Source organism: Haliotis asinina, chromosome 13 (genome assembly GCF_037392515.1).
Source record: "Haliotis asinina isolate JCU_RB_2024 chromosome 13, JCU_Hal_asi_v2, whole genome shotgun sequence".
Classification (NCBI taxonomy): Eukaryota; Metazoa; Mollusca; class Gastropoda; order Lepetellida; family Haliotidae; genus Haliotis; species Haliotis asinina.
Window position 1 is genome coordinate 46,115,350 of NC_090292.1, and position 13,971 is coordinate 46,129,320.

The 13,971-nt window shown below is 39.5% G+C and overlaps 1 protein-coding gene across 1 annotated transcript; it reads right to left on the reverse strand.

Annotated features, from left to right (window-relative positions):
- Window positions 1-6,354: 6,354 nt before the first annotated feature.
- LOC137259976 (protein FAM184A-like) lies at window positions 6,355-9,812 on the reverse strand. Its single transcript, XM_067797632.1, has 2 exons — window positions 8,726-9,812; window positions 6,355-6,870 (listed from the first exon to the last, which is right to left on the reverse strand). The coding sequence occupies exons 1-2, from the start codon at window positions 9,756-9,758 to the stop codon at window positions 6,461-6,463; spliced, it is 1,443 nt and encodes a 480-aa protein (XP_067653733.1). The 5' UTR covers window positions 9,759-9,812; the 3' UTR covers window positions 6,355-6,460.
- Between the last annotated feature and the right edge of the window lie 4,159 nt (window positions 9,813-13,971).

The window sequence follows — 13,971 nt, forward strand, 5'->3', positions numbered from 1 at the left end:
AACATGACTGCCTCCTGTCCGTTAGTGTGTGGTGGAGTTTTGGACCATGAAGCAAAACAGGCGAGCCTTTTTATCAGAAAAACGCAAAAGGTGCATTCATTGATTTGGGCACAGTGATATTTGCACAGTTGAGGTCCGACCGGCTGCATGTTTTGGTCAAAGGTTCCAGTGACGGTCGGGAAGAAAAGTGCGCTAACTATCTGGAATATGTAATCACGTCCGCTGTAAAGGTGCATGTTTCTGTCCCTCTTTGTTTCTGCAAGTAAAATAATATATTGCTGAACCGATATGTAACATAATCAACAAGAATAAGTGTAGCAATGCTTCTCCAGTTCAGACCAATGTTCAAACCAGTTACGAATGCATTTTACAAGAAGGGAGGGGGGGGGGGGGGGGGGGGGGGGGGGAGAGTTTGTTAGAGAGAGACAGGTGCTGTTAGATACATGGGCACAGGCGTACTCTACACTTCTTAATACTAACTCTAACAGAACTGAGCAGGGAGGTGTTCCCCACAGTGACGTCACCGACATTAACCCACATCAGAATGAAGAGATATCACTACAGGAGATACACCGTGTTTTAGTTCAAGCAAAGAATGGTAAAGCTCCAGTGTATGATAGTATACCTGTGGACGTGTTAAACAAGACTCATGACATATCTCTAAATGCCACATATCTGTTAACAGCAAAAGGCACCACTTCAAGATCTGTCTCACATATCTGCCAAGATCGACTGAAACATATCACATGGTTTTCAAATTGTGTTCCAGAAACGAAGTCTGAACAGTTTCCATGGAAACTGGCAAACATAAAAATGTCAAGAATTGAAATTGTAAGGAAGCATCTTTCTTTACCTTGCGTGAGTGAGTTTTTTTTTTAAATTTAACGTCTCATCGGCAATAGTCCAGCCATATAGTGACAAGAAATGCTGTAGATACACAGTAAATATAAGTAGTTCAAGAACCAGTCATCGACGCACCGTAAAAAAACTAGAGTATCACAAAGAAAAGAAAGAATTAAAACTAGCCAGCATGTATTTTTAAAAAAAGAAAGTTTAGACAGTACCATGTAAAAATGGGCTAATGATCACCAACCCCTGGATATTACTTCAAGTTTAGTAAACTATTGTGAAGATCAACGAGTGATCGACATGCAACGAATATTTCGCACACATGTATATAAGGAAATGCCTGCAATAAACAAATCAAATGTTCCACTACGTTAGTGAATGTCTAGACCAAATTTAAAATAACGTACGTATAAAAATCCAAGCTGGATTTACACTGGAGGAACCTTTATCCGAAATCTAAAATAACAAATATACTACGTCTAAAAAACCGGGTAAGTTTAAATTTGAGTTTGAAAGTTTGGGGACTTACCTCTTAGGGGGGACAATAATTTACGATATTTTAACACTGTTCGAGGATACAGCCACTAACAATCGCAGCTGCTAATTTATACTACCATTTTTAAAATAAGTTACCTGTCTATAAAACATATTCTTCAAAATTTACCTAACAATTCTACTTCTTTTAGAAAATCAATTATTCAATGATAATTTACATTATTAAAAAATCCTTCAATGTTTTAACACTGAAATATCTATCCCTTCTGATGACAAAATCAAGAGAGTACATGCATGGCCGTGACTCTCTCATCACAAGGGATACAAAACGGAGAATCCTCACCTTTAAACAGGTATGCACGTGTATACCTTGTGTGGCCAACACGACATCGTCGCTTCATGACCTCTTCAAATCTGGACTGACAACCCAAGTAGGTGTAACCAGTGTAGGTTTTATTTCATGTATTTTGTTAATACCTACTGTCCCACTACCTTTTTGACATCAGATCACGGGTATCTAATGGTACCCATCTAATCTGAATATGGAATAAAACGTGGTGTCACGGATTTGTCGAGTGCTGCCTTGGCAGCAAGATCAGCCATCGTGTTACCAGAAATGCCAATGTGTCTGGGTAACCAACAGAGGACGATGTCGTATTGGCCAGTAGCAAGATCATTATATTCAATTCAATTATTTCAATTAAAAATGGATGTTTATATGATAAGTTTTAAATAGCCTGAAGGCAAGAAAGAGAGTCTGAAAAGATTATAAACTGAACGCCATAAGAAATGTAACACCTCTTCATATGTAAATAATTTCCCTACCATTTCAAGTTGAAGAACCGATTTGTGTGTGCTACATAGATAGTTCATTTCACAAGAAGAGTAAGTAATGCTGTTTTTTGTATGACGCTCGTGGACAATGTTAACCCATGTGGTTAAGACTGGTATCAATCGTTCAGTTTGCGATCAATCACAGAAAACAAAAGAGACATTGAAAAAGGTAGAATTTAATGAAATAATCAAACGTCGGATGAAAGCAGCTGGAATCTGTCTCCACTCGTCCATCAGAGCAGCACTAAGTTATTGATGTGTATGTGGCTGTTGCTGACGTAACAGGATCCGACGATCGAGGTAATCCCAGAGGTGTTCGATGGGGTTAATATCAGGTGATCTCGCAGGCCATGGCAAAACGTGAACGTTGTTGACGTTGAGGAACTGTAACGTCTGTCTGGCTACATGAGGTCGAGCATTAACCTGTTGGAAGAGGGTGTTTGGATTCTGCTGGGTGAACGGAAGGACCTCTGGCTGTAGAACCTGGTTGATGTACCTCTGTACCTCTGTGTCGATCACAACGAGGTTTGTTTTCCTGTCGCCGCGTATACCGATCCAGACCATAAAGCTGCCTCTTCCAAATGATACAACTTCCTGTACGCAACATCATGCCTCTCTTTCACCCTGGCGGCGAGAAATTCGTCTTCTCTCATCTGCTCGGTAAGGCTGGAACCGGCTGTCATCAGAAAAAAACACCTTCTGCCAGTTTCTGTTCTGCCAACGTCAGACATTCCTGGCCCACGCAACCCTGTTTTGACGATATTGTCGTGTAAGACGTACTCCTTGCAGCGGTCGGTATGGTCTCAGTCCGTATTGTCGGAGGCGTCTTCTCGCTGTTTGGGGACTTATATATTTGGCGTCGAAGAGCTGTATTTGCCGTCACAGTGCCCGTCTGAAAACGGTTTCTCAGGTGCAGTTGACGGGGGTAGCGGTCTTCATGAGGGGATGTAACTGGCTGTAGAAGCCTTAGAATGGTGAGGCGATGGCATCCAAATGCAGCAGCCACTTTCCAATCAGTCGACCCAGTCTGCAGCATTCTGACAGCTCTTTCCCTCTCTTCAGCACTGATCCTCGGCATTGTATTGAGTGCAGTGTGTGTTGTGATAAATCTAGGAGCCTTATATATCCGTTTCCCGTACATTTCAAGTGCATTTCATGCAGGATGAAGTTACAGTGGGTACGTTTTGGCGTTATGTTTCTTCATAAGTGAACAGAAACATCCAATTCGTTATGCATCAAAGGGAAAATTAATTTTGTTTTCATTTAGGGAGTCCTCCTGAAACTGTCCAAAATTTCAACATAACATCGTTTTAATGTGTTCTAAAGGGAAACAAATCCAATTTCAACATTTACTCCTTTTTCACGATAAATAGCCATTTTTCCATATCCGAAACCCACCTTTACGTTTCTTTTTGAGTTACGTATTCATTACCATCACAAACAATATCATTTGGACTCATTTAAAACTGTTTTTTACTCCTTCAATGTGGATTTTTACTTGATCGAAAATAGGACAATGGACCCATCTGAAAACAGATGGCCATATCTAAATTATCATTAACTACCTTGGTCTGATGTTTTCACTTACAAGAGTTACATAATTGATTGTCAAAACAAGCAACACCAACATCTTCTCATCCTACACAGGGCAATACGATATATAAATGGGACCATGGAGCTTACGGTACATTTGCTTCCTGCATAGGACCTATCTGGACTTGCGCCGTCCCTTCAGCCGTTAGCAATTTAGACAGTTCTAACCATACATTAAAAAGACACATATTCTAAAAACAATGGAATATTTCAATTTACTTCGAACGTTTTGGGACGTACGTACCCCCTCACTAGAAGATACAGCCATTAAGTTACTAATTCATTTAGCTTTAAGGGATTAAATATGTGGTAAGAAGAATAAATGAGAATCGAAAATTAAACCCAAGAATTTGGTCTCCTTTACAACTTTAATGGGAGTGGCATTAATTTTAAAGATACTTTAGGGTCCTTATGCAGCTTACATTTTCCACTAAAATGTATTGGATTTAGAAAATTTAAAGCTGTTTTCCAGACACCATTTACGGATTCTCTTTAAACACAACTGTAATTGCCGTTCAGTAGTTTGCATATTTATACCACGACAGGAAATATTAAATCCACCCACAATAAGTGATCCATCAATTGAATCATTTAAAACCTTGGATAAACTGTTGATTTTAATACTGAATAAAATGACTAACAAAATACTGCCTTGAGGGACATCCTGATCCTGACTGTAATGATCAGACAGAGCTGAACCCACTTGGACTAGAAATTGTCTGTCTTTTAAAACGTGTGAGCTAAAATGAGCTAAAATGGTAATGAAGGCCCTCTCAAACCGAAATCATGCAAATCCTTTAAAATACCAGCCTTCTTAGTAGGATCATAAGGTTTCTCAAGATAGCAGAAAATTGATACGTAGTGTTGTTTATTTACAATAGCATTCTTGACATGGGATTCTGATCGTACTGAATGTTCGGACACTGCATTGAATACATGTGATAAAATTATTTGATGGGTCCGTGTGATCCCTTCCAGGCTTAGATAATTTTCTGAAATCTAAATGTGGTCAAATATTTCCAAAAATGTCCAAAGACATGATGCAGGCAAATGCCTCAGTAACTGTTTGCTGGAATTACAGTTTGTCTTAACAAACTACAGGTTGTAATAGCTTTTATGGATGAACCGAGTTCGTGATTCAAACCCTCAGAATCAGGCGCCTTTAGGATCGCCTGCACACAAAGTCAGCCGTCTAACCCGCTCAGCCACCGCGGATAGGATGGAAGTGGAAGTGATAGCCAGACTGCGGACTTTGTGTACCTCTCTGGAAAGTGTAGGCGGTTAAATGTGCTCGAGTTAGCAGAGTGTGTAATTCCTCCAGGGACAATACTTCACTGTAACCCTCGCCATATCAGAGCAATGATATGGATAATAAAATAATGAAATAAGTGAAGTATATTGATTGTTGTTACACAAAATGATGCCAAATGGCTATCCCCTTAGTCATTTCACTAAATGACTGAAATATATAATCATTTCACGAATTGACTGATTTAAAAATTGACTGTTATCTTTATAGATGGATGGAACTGAGAGATGAAAAGTTTCAAAATTGCCGAAATACGTCATCCATTGTCAAATATCTAGCATTGCTATATTCCAAGCATGACAAAGTGAAGCAAAATACATACCTTTTCCGTTAGCGAACTGTTTTGCAACAGCTGTTTCCACGAAGCATCTACTTTCTGCAAAAGGAATAATTGTTCCAAATCCAAGAAGGCGTTTCGTTAAAAGGTTTGCATTATAAATGCATCAGCGTTTCTACTTTGAAAACCCGTTAGACTAAAAGCAATTGGCTTTTTAAGTGCTTCTGTCAGATAAAATTCCCTGAATGCTGAAAACTTGGTCTTGGTTTTAAATCGTCCCGTTCAATATGCAGAGGAATCTGTCTAAACCGGCACTCATTGTAGTAAGCATGAATACGAGTAAACAACCATTGATCTCTTTTATACTGTATGATTACAGAATGTGTGTCAACAACTTCGTCTGCTTACAAGCTGTTCGGATATGTCAAACTTAGGTTATCAAATGATAATGAAATTATTATATATATGCGTTTTAAGAATTTAGTAAAATATAGTCAAGGTAAAATACGGTCTGGCCCCGATTTCTCGAGTTTTTACTCGTCTCAAACTGAGTTTCATAATTTGAAACAGCTGAATTTTTAACTCAGCTGCATTGATTACAAACTTAAATAATCTATCCACTAAACTCACACTGTCTATTACAGTTTGAGTTTAATACCGATTTCAGTTCATTCTGTGAAATGCATTTTCATGCGTGTTAAATATGAATAAAAGCTCGAGGTAAACATTTAGACTTAAGTTTGATACTAGAAATCAGGGTCTAATTGTATATGTGATGAATGACACATATCGCGAGTAGACTGGCTTCAGTAAAGACATTTTGTCTGGCTGTCAGTATATGTGTTGAACTTTATTATTTTCATTGGTGACTTTGGTCTTGTGTCATCCTTAAACACAATACACTTTTTCTCATCCATTGAAAGCATTCTATGTTTTGGGGGTTGCTTTGTTGCCTTGTGGTTTTCACTCAGTAGAGTAAAACCAAAACACATTGCCGTAAGCAATGATGTGGTGGTATACTTTATTTACCATAAACACCTCAAAACAAAAGCTTCTACAAGACGTTTGGCAGCTATCCGGATTATGTGTCTATAAGTAAAGGATCAAGCAGAAACGAGAGCAGCTCCAAATCCAGAATAAAGGTTTCCGTAAATGTTCTGTGATCCTTTCCACTTTTCAAACCACACTTCATCCCCCGCAGAGAGATGCATGACTGTTGTTATGGCAACAACGCCGTATACTGTCTCCTTTGAAGTCTCAGCGTACCCCTTTCCTTTGATGTGGCCATTCTGGACAATGTATATCTCCAGATATGATTCCACTTGATCTAGCATTACTTGAGCCCAGAAAATGTACGATCCAGACACAGGTGCTGTGAATATACCAGAGGAAGCCTCATATCCGGCGCCGTTGTTGTACAATAATGTGTCAAAAATCAGCTTGCCACCCATTTGCACGGAATGGATTTCCTTCTGTAACCGTACTTCAAAGGCGACGTGTCTTGCACCAGATCCTGAACGAAGAAAGATAAAGTGATTGAATGAGTTTAATTTTCCGCCGCCCTCAACGTTATTCCAGCTCTATGATAAAAATCATAAGCATCTGTCTGCGTAATTGGGAACCTATGGCATGTATCAAACACAGGCAAACTATAGCGCAAATTGAATAGCGCAGCATAGAGAATATGACAAGTCTTCCCACATGCGAGCAAAGGTTGGCAACGTACTTCACTCGCTTGGGATCGAAAATATTTTTCATGTCAAAATAAAATATCGCCACCATCAAAGATACACTCCTATTTGCTCATTTAGTTGTGCTCTCAGATTTCCCTACCCCATGTTTAATAATTACTCACGTGCAATATGTTTTTTTTCAACATTTTAAGCGCCTCTCGTACTATTCAGATCGTTCTACGCCTCCATTACCCAAGCCAGCTTCCGGTTGAACGGAGTGATGAAACAAGAATAAACAGAAATTAAAAAGAAATACCATATTGCCTAATTTTAGCATGAACCTGTTCGAGTTTATGTGTCTTATCTGTCGTCGCTGTTGTTAGAATTTTCGTAACATTTATTCTACCTAAAAACATTTCTGGCGTAAATGAGCGAATGAATCAGGGGAGGTAACTGTAAACATTCCATATGGGGAATGGAGGCGAAGAACGGTCTAATATGCCACGAGTTGCCCTTAAAATGTTGAATAAAAATATTTCGCGTAACTGTTCAACATAGGGATGGAAATGTGAGAGCACAACCCTGTAAAGAAATGATTCCTTGATGGTGGCGATATTTACTTTTGACATGAAAAATATTTTTCGAACCGAAGCGAAGGAAGTACGTTGCCAACCTTTGCTCGCTTCGCTCGTAGGTAAGAAGACTGATCGTTTTCTCTATGTGGCGCAACCCATGTGCGCTACAGTTTGCCTGTGTATCAGCCGATCCCGTTATAGTCGCCTCTTACGACAAACATGGGCCACTGAAGGCCAGTATTCTAACTGGCACCTTGACGGGAACAAATAACAAAACCACAAATAAATAGGAGTGAGGTAAGGTGTGGCATCATAAATTTTGTGTTAGTGTTGTTTATGTCACATTTTTGCTGCCTTTAGGATGCAACAGAAGAAAAAATAACTGTCGAGAAATGAGTGAATGAGTGAATTAGTTTAACGCAATAACCACCCGTCTTCTAGCTGTACGGCGGCGGTCTATGGATAGTCGAGTGTGGACCAGACAATCCATTTAATACAGGAACCAGTCTATGTCTTGAGCGTATCCCATGACAACAAAGAATCAGGACAGCGTGTGTGAATGGTGGCCATTTGATGTGTGAAATTCACAATATATTTCAATGGGCTACTCGCTGCATGTATGCCGTTGTTGAAAAAAAACAACACCACACAAAGAACAAAGTTTACAGTTTTGGTAACACATTGTTGTTTGTGCAGGTAGGGATAAATGAGACATAATCACCCTATCAATGTAAACAAAAACAAGTAAAAATAGAACGAGCAATCGACTACATACGTTTAAAATGGTTCTGTTAAGAGTGAGTGAGTTTAGTTTTACGCCGCATTCAGCAATATTCCCAGCTAGAGGGCGGCGGTTTTTGAATAATCGAGTATGACTATACAATCCTGTGACCAACAACATGAGCATCGATCTGCGCAACTGGGAACCGATGTGTCAACTAAGTCGGCGAGCCTGACCACCCGATCAAGTTAGTCGCCTCTTACGACAAGCATAGTCGCCTTTTATGGCCAGCATGGGTTGCTGAAGGCCTATTCTACCTCGGGACCTTCACGGGACTGGTTCTGTTAAAAGTGAACGATGAGTGATAACATTGATTCTAACAGTAAAAATCATACGTACCTGTCATGTTTGATACGTTGTGCATGAGGGTCTGCAGTGTTTGATTCAGGTCACTTATACCATGTCTTGATAACAACAGCTCCGTCTCCAAGGACGCCACTGCATGTTCCATGTTTCCCAACACATCCGAAGTGGAGTTGAGTTTCCGGTAGATGTCGTGCTGTAACGATTCACGGTTTCTATCTCCTAGGAGAGAAGTCTTGATCTTACTTACTTCTGAAGAAACACTGGCTTGAAATTCAGTCACATTTGAAGCCAATTTCCCAACATCTGAATTCATTGCCAGAACGTCGTTGTTAGCCTTGTGAAGATTCCATTCCAGGATAGTCACTCTGTTTGCAGTTGTCATCACGTCAGCAGATAATGCATCCAGTTTAGAAGTGTTGACTTGGGACAACAGAGAATCCAAACCGGCACTCTTTACATTAGCCATGTCTGTTTGAAGGTTATTTAAATCCGTGGTAATGGCGTTTATATTCGCTTTTTGTTGTGAACTCAAATATTTGGCTACGGCTAGATCGTCTTCTACACTCTGCAGGTCTGTGTGGAGAATGCTGAACTCAGTTTCTAGCCTCACTTGGCTGTCGTGGCTTGCCCCGAGTTGAGATTTCAGGGCATCAAGGTCGTTGATTGTTTTTTCATGTTCTATTTGCAGGTTCTTCACGAGTGTTTGAACAGCATCCAGGGATGATTCTGTTGTCGCCCGTTTTATTTTGTCTTCAGTAAGTTCATCCAATGTAGCTTTGTGTTTTCTCAAAGTTGCGTTCTGTTCAGCCAGGACGTTTTGCAGCTGTCTTGTCATGTTACGAATTGTGTCTTCTGCCATCTTGAGCTCAGATCTGACCACTCTTAACTCATCTGAGGTCGATTTCTGCTCAGCTTGGGTTAACTGCAGCTGAGACAGGACATATGACAGGGTGTTTTGCATCATTTGCACATGGCTCACAATGTCATTGTCATCTACAGTGGTTGTAGAAGAACACGTCAGCTTAACACCACACAAACAAACGAAGACAGCTTTGAAAACGTCCATTGCTGCTTTGGTCGTCTTTCACTTATCTAACGACCCAATTATACATATCAGGATAGGAGTGTCTCAAATCTGAAACACATGCTTCAATTAGAAGTCAGATACCGTTATCTTTCACACATTGTGGAAGTTAGGAAAATATACTGGGGTGATAAACAGACATTGAATATTGTTTGCATTTCATGTAATTCATATGAGAATGTTGTCTTAACGCAAGGACGGAGGGAAGCATTGAGCCAGTAATGGTTGGTCACTGGCTGGTATATTGAACAGTAGTATTTAAAAGTGGCCATCATTACATGAATGGAAGTAAAACTTGTGTGATCAAAGCATCTGCTCACAGTCTGGTGTATTACTTGTTATTTGTTCGCTGTTCAGCCTGAGATCTGTCCTGGTTCGCCAGTTTGGTTTCTACACCTTGAGTGAGTCTAGCAGAACATGGAATACACTCGGGCATACTAGGCCATAGTATGAAGAACCAACTGTTTATAATCTTGAAATTAGCTCATATTCCAGATGGAGATAAGCTGTTTTTATCTCAGCAATTGGCGCGGCGCAAGGGAGGCTACTCTCGCTTTGACCCATCGGAATCCAAGATGGTGTCAGGATTTTTTGCCAATGTCTTGTCAACAACTCCTTGATAGGTGCCATGGTCCTTATGTTACCGTTAGGCAAAGTCGGTGAGGAAAGCATTGCTTGAACATGACAAGCTTCTTCAAGACATTATCGATGCCAGCTTCTTAATTTTGAGGAACACCATATTTCGGATAATAGTAACATTCCTTCATCGGGTAATGGACATGACGATTCAGGGTGCTTTCTTCCTCCTTCACCATGTGACCCGTCCATCTTGCGCAGTCTGACAAAAATGCCTATATCGCCAACAACTAGGACTGTGTATTGCATTATTTTCTGTTGCGATACACTAACCTCTATTGCGATATATTGCAAAGGAAAATACGAGTTGATATTTGATATTTTCATTTTATGTTTGCAAAAATCACACTTGTTTTCAATTACATAGACATCAAGTCTATTTCCAAAGTGACTTTAGTTTTCAATTCACTTACCACATCAAGTCAGTCAAATGAATAGATACTTTTTTTGTAATTCTAAGATACAAAGAGATTTAAACATAAAAACAAAACAAACAGCCTTTGTGACATATCTGTCGTTTTATGTGGGCAGCCAGTACAACAGTCGATGCCCCCTTCTTCTGCAGCGTCTTTGACATCTGCAAGGTTTTCAGCTGAAATGAAAAATAAATTACATATATTTTCACTGGTTGCAAATTAGAAATCAAAACAGTAATAAGGCACAGGGGAAGAACTGCTGATTGCAATTAACACATCCATGGTTTCATTTCATATATATTTTGCCAATACTACTCTGACATAACAACATTATTACGTTGTAATAATTAAATCACAATCAAATCATCTCAATAGAAATCAAATCCTGGATTAATTTCTGAACAGTTTCAGAACAAAACAGAACTTTTGATTTGACAAATACACACAAAATCAAAATATTCATAAGCCTAGTTTGTAGGAAGAAATTCACTAATGCCCACTGGACATTAATGTTGCTAGTTGCCATGGTAATGTAGCTGTCTGTTGCACACGAAGTCCAACCATCTGTGGCCAGAGCCACCAGTGGAAAAATAAGTTTTAAAGTTTCTAGACAAGTTTTCCTTGAGACCTTTGTTTGTGAAATAGCATGAGAAACACTCTAAATGAGTGATTGATTTAAATATACCATCTGCTTTGGTGTTAATGTACCCATTTGTAAATTTATCATTGTATAAATTATCATACAAATCTATTCATGTATTAAATTTTATAAGATATAAAATCTAGTTTACTAATGAAAATGAAATAATTCAAACAACTGAAATAATACCACTGACAGCAAATGAGGACCATGTTGGCAGATAATTTACTCATTTGAAAACTAGAGAGAAAAAGTACCCGGGCAAGTTCTTTGTACTTCTGCCTTAACATCATGGTACATCTTTGGAAGTATCCAATCTTAAATGCTCTTGATGGACACATATAATGACTGTCCATTTCATCAACTCCCTAAATTCAGATCTATCAGCTACACTGATAGGTCGAAGGCGTATCATGATGAATCCCGCCACTTTGTCGATGGTGTGCGCGAGGATTTCAAAACTGAATATGGGATTTATTGACACTTGAGATGAACGTACTGACGATTTTTTATTGATGGAGTCATTTGAGATACTGTAGTGCACTTGCCATTTCCAATACGTGTACACCTAGAAGAGTGGTTGAATGGGCCCGGTTCAACCAATCGACTGGTCATGCCATGTCTTGTGCGTGGATTATAACTATATTTATCATTGCACAAATATCATTTGGAATTGGTGTAACTTTGGTCTTGGCTTTATTGTCTCAAACATTGTTTTAAATTATGTTGTTCTGAACTTTGCCTAGAGTCCCATGCCCAGAGGGCGGTGACTCATGAACCAATCTGGTGGAATTATTAATCTTTTAATTCTTCTGCTGGAGTATATCATCCGGGTATCCTTGGTGCTGTAAGCCGGAGGCCCGCTTGCTTTAGCATTGTCCTTGTGAAGATCCGTGGTGGGTGGGGAGTTCGGGTGACAAACCAATATACCAGTAATCATGGATTACCAAACCCCTAACAAAAAAACCAAACCACAATTGGAAAATGATGATCAGCAACGGCCCTCTATACAAATCGATCACAGGCCACGTTTTTTTGGTTATCGAGACCCTTGACAAGACTCCTTTAAAATTAAATCCCTTTTCAATTTCAGAAGGTATCTCTGGCATTGCAGATGGGATGAAAGATATCAAACGCTTGCGATCGGGATCGCTGCTGATTGAATGTAGCAGAAAACAAGCCACCAACCTATTGTCAACTGATATGTTTGTCGGAGTCCCGGTATTAGTTTCTGCTCGCAGTATACTGAATACAAGCAAACGTATAGTTCGAGACGGTGAGCGTCTTCCACAAGATATGACTGAGCTCGATAACGTTTCACAACACGGAAAAAAAATGAGACTGTCCAAACCAATACATATCATTTTCAGCTCCAGCTCCTCCAAAGTCAATCGAAGGAGGTTATTGCAATCTGAATGTTGACTTATATATTCCAAATCCTCTGCGCTGCTTTAAGTGTCAAAATACTGACATGGTGTTAATACTTGCACTCTGTTTGTTACATGTGCTCACTGTGCTGAGAATACACATGTAACCGAAAATTGTGACACTATTCACAAAAAATATGCAAACTGTTCAGGAAAGCATTCGTCCTTTTCTAAAGAATGTCCCATTTGGAAAAGGCAAATAACAAAATCAAATTTTCCAGGAACGTCAGGTTTGCTGTAGCAAGAAAGATTGTACAATCAACTGAGCACACTGAAACGTACGTCTCTATCACAAAAAACAAAAACAAAAAAACATCTGAAACCTTATCAAAAGGAACAACTACGCCAGCACCAACTTCGTCAAGCTCATGTCAGACTGACCTGTCATGGGTGAATTCAGGTATTCCTCAGTCTATCTCTCCTGATGTTCCACAGTCTATTTCAGAACAGTCTACTCAGACAGATACAGCTCAGTCTACGCAAAAGATCGTATCTCCTTCGACTACAACTTCTTCACATTCTGAGAGACACGATGAACAGACTGTAAAATCGAAATTCAAGACAAGGCCAGAATCTTCGAAATCAAATCAAGCACCAAAGGGGTCATATAATAAAATCAAATTGCTTAACAAGTTTGAATCACTTGAGGTGACAGGGCCATTGGTGGATCTTCAATCCTTGTTACGCAAAATATTATTCATAGCCCGTTAACACTCAAAACTAATCTTCAAGCTGTTGCAGCGAGACTCACTCTTCATATTACATTTACAGTATGTTCTTTGTATATTCCGCCTTCTTTCACGCTTCACCTGTCTGATCTTCAACTTCCGAAACCCTGCATTATAACGAGTGGCCATAATACACTCTGGGGTGGTACAAATACTAACATTAAGGGTAAAATACTGGAAGATTTTATTTCCAATGATGATTTGTGTATATACAATGATGGTTGGAGCACTTATCTGCATCCTGCAACCGGTACCAACTCTTCTCTGGATTTATTGCTTGCAGACTCTACTGCACTCAATGAGTTTGAATGGTCAGTCCACAGAAATACGTCCAACTGATTCGCCATC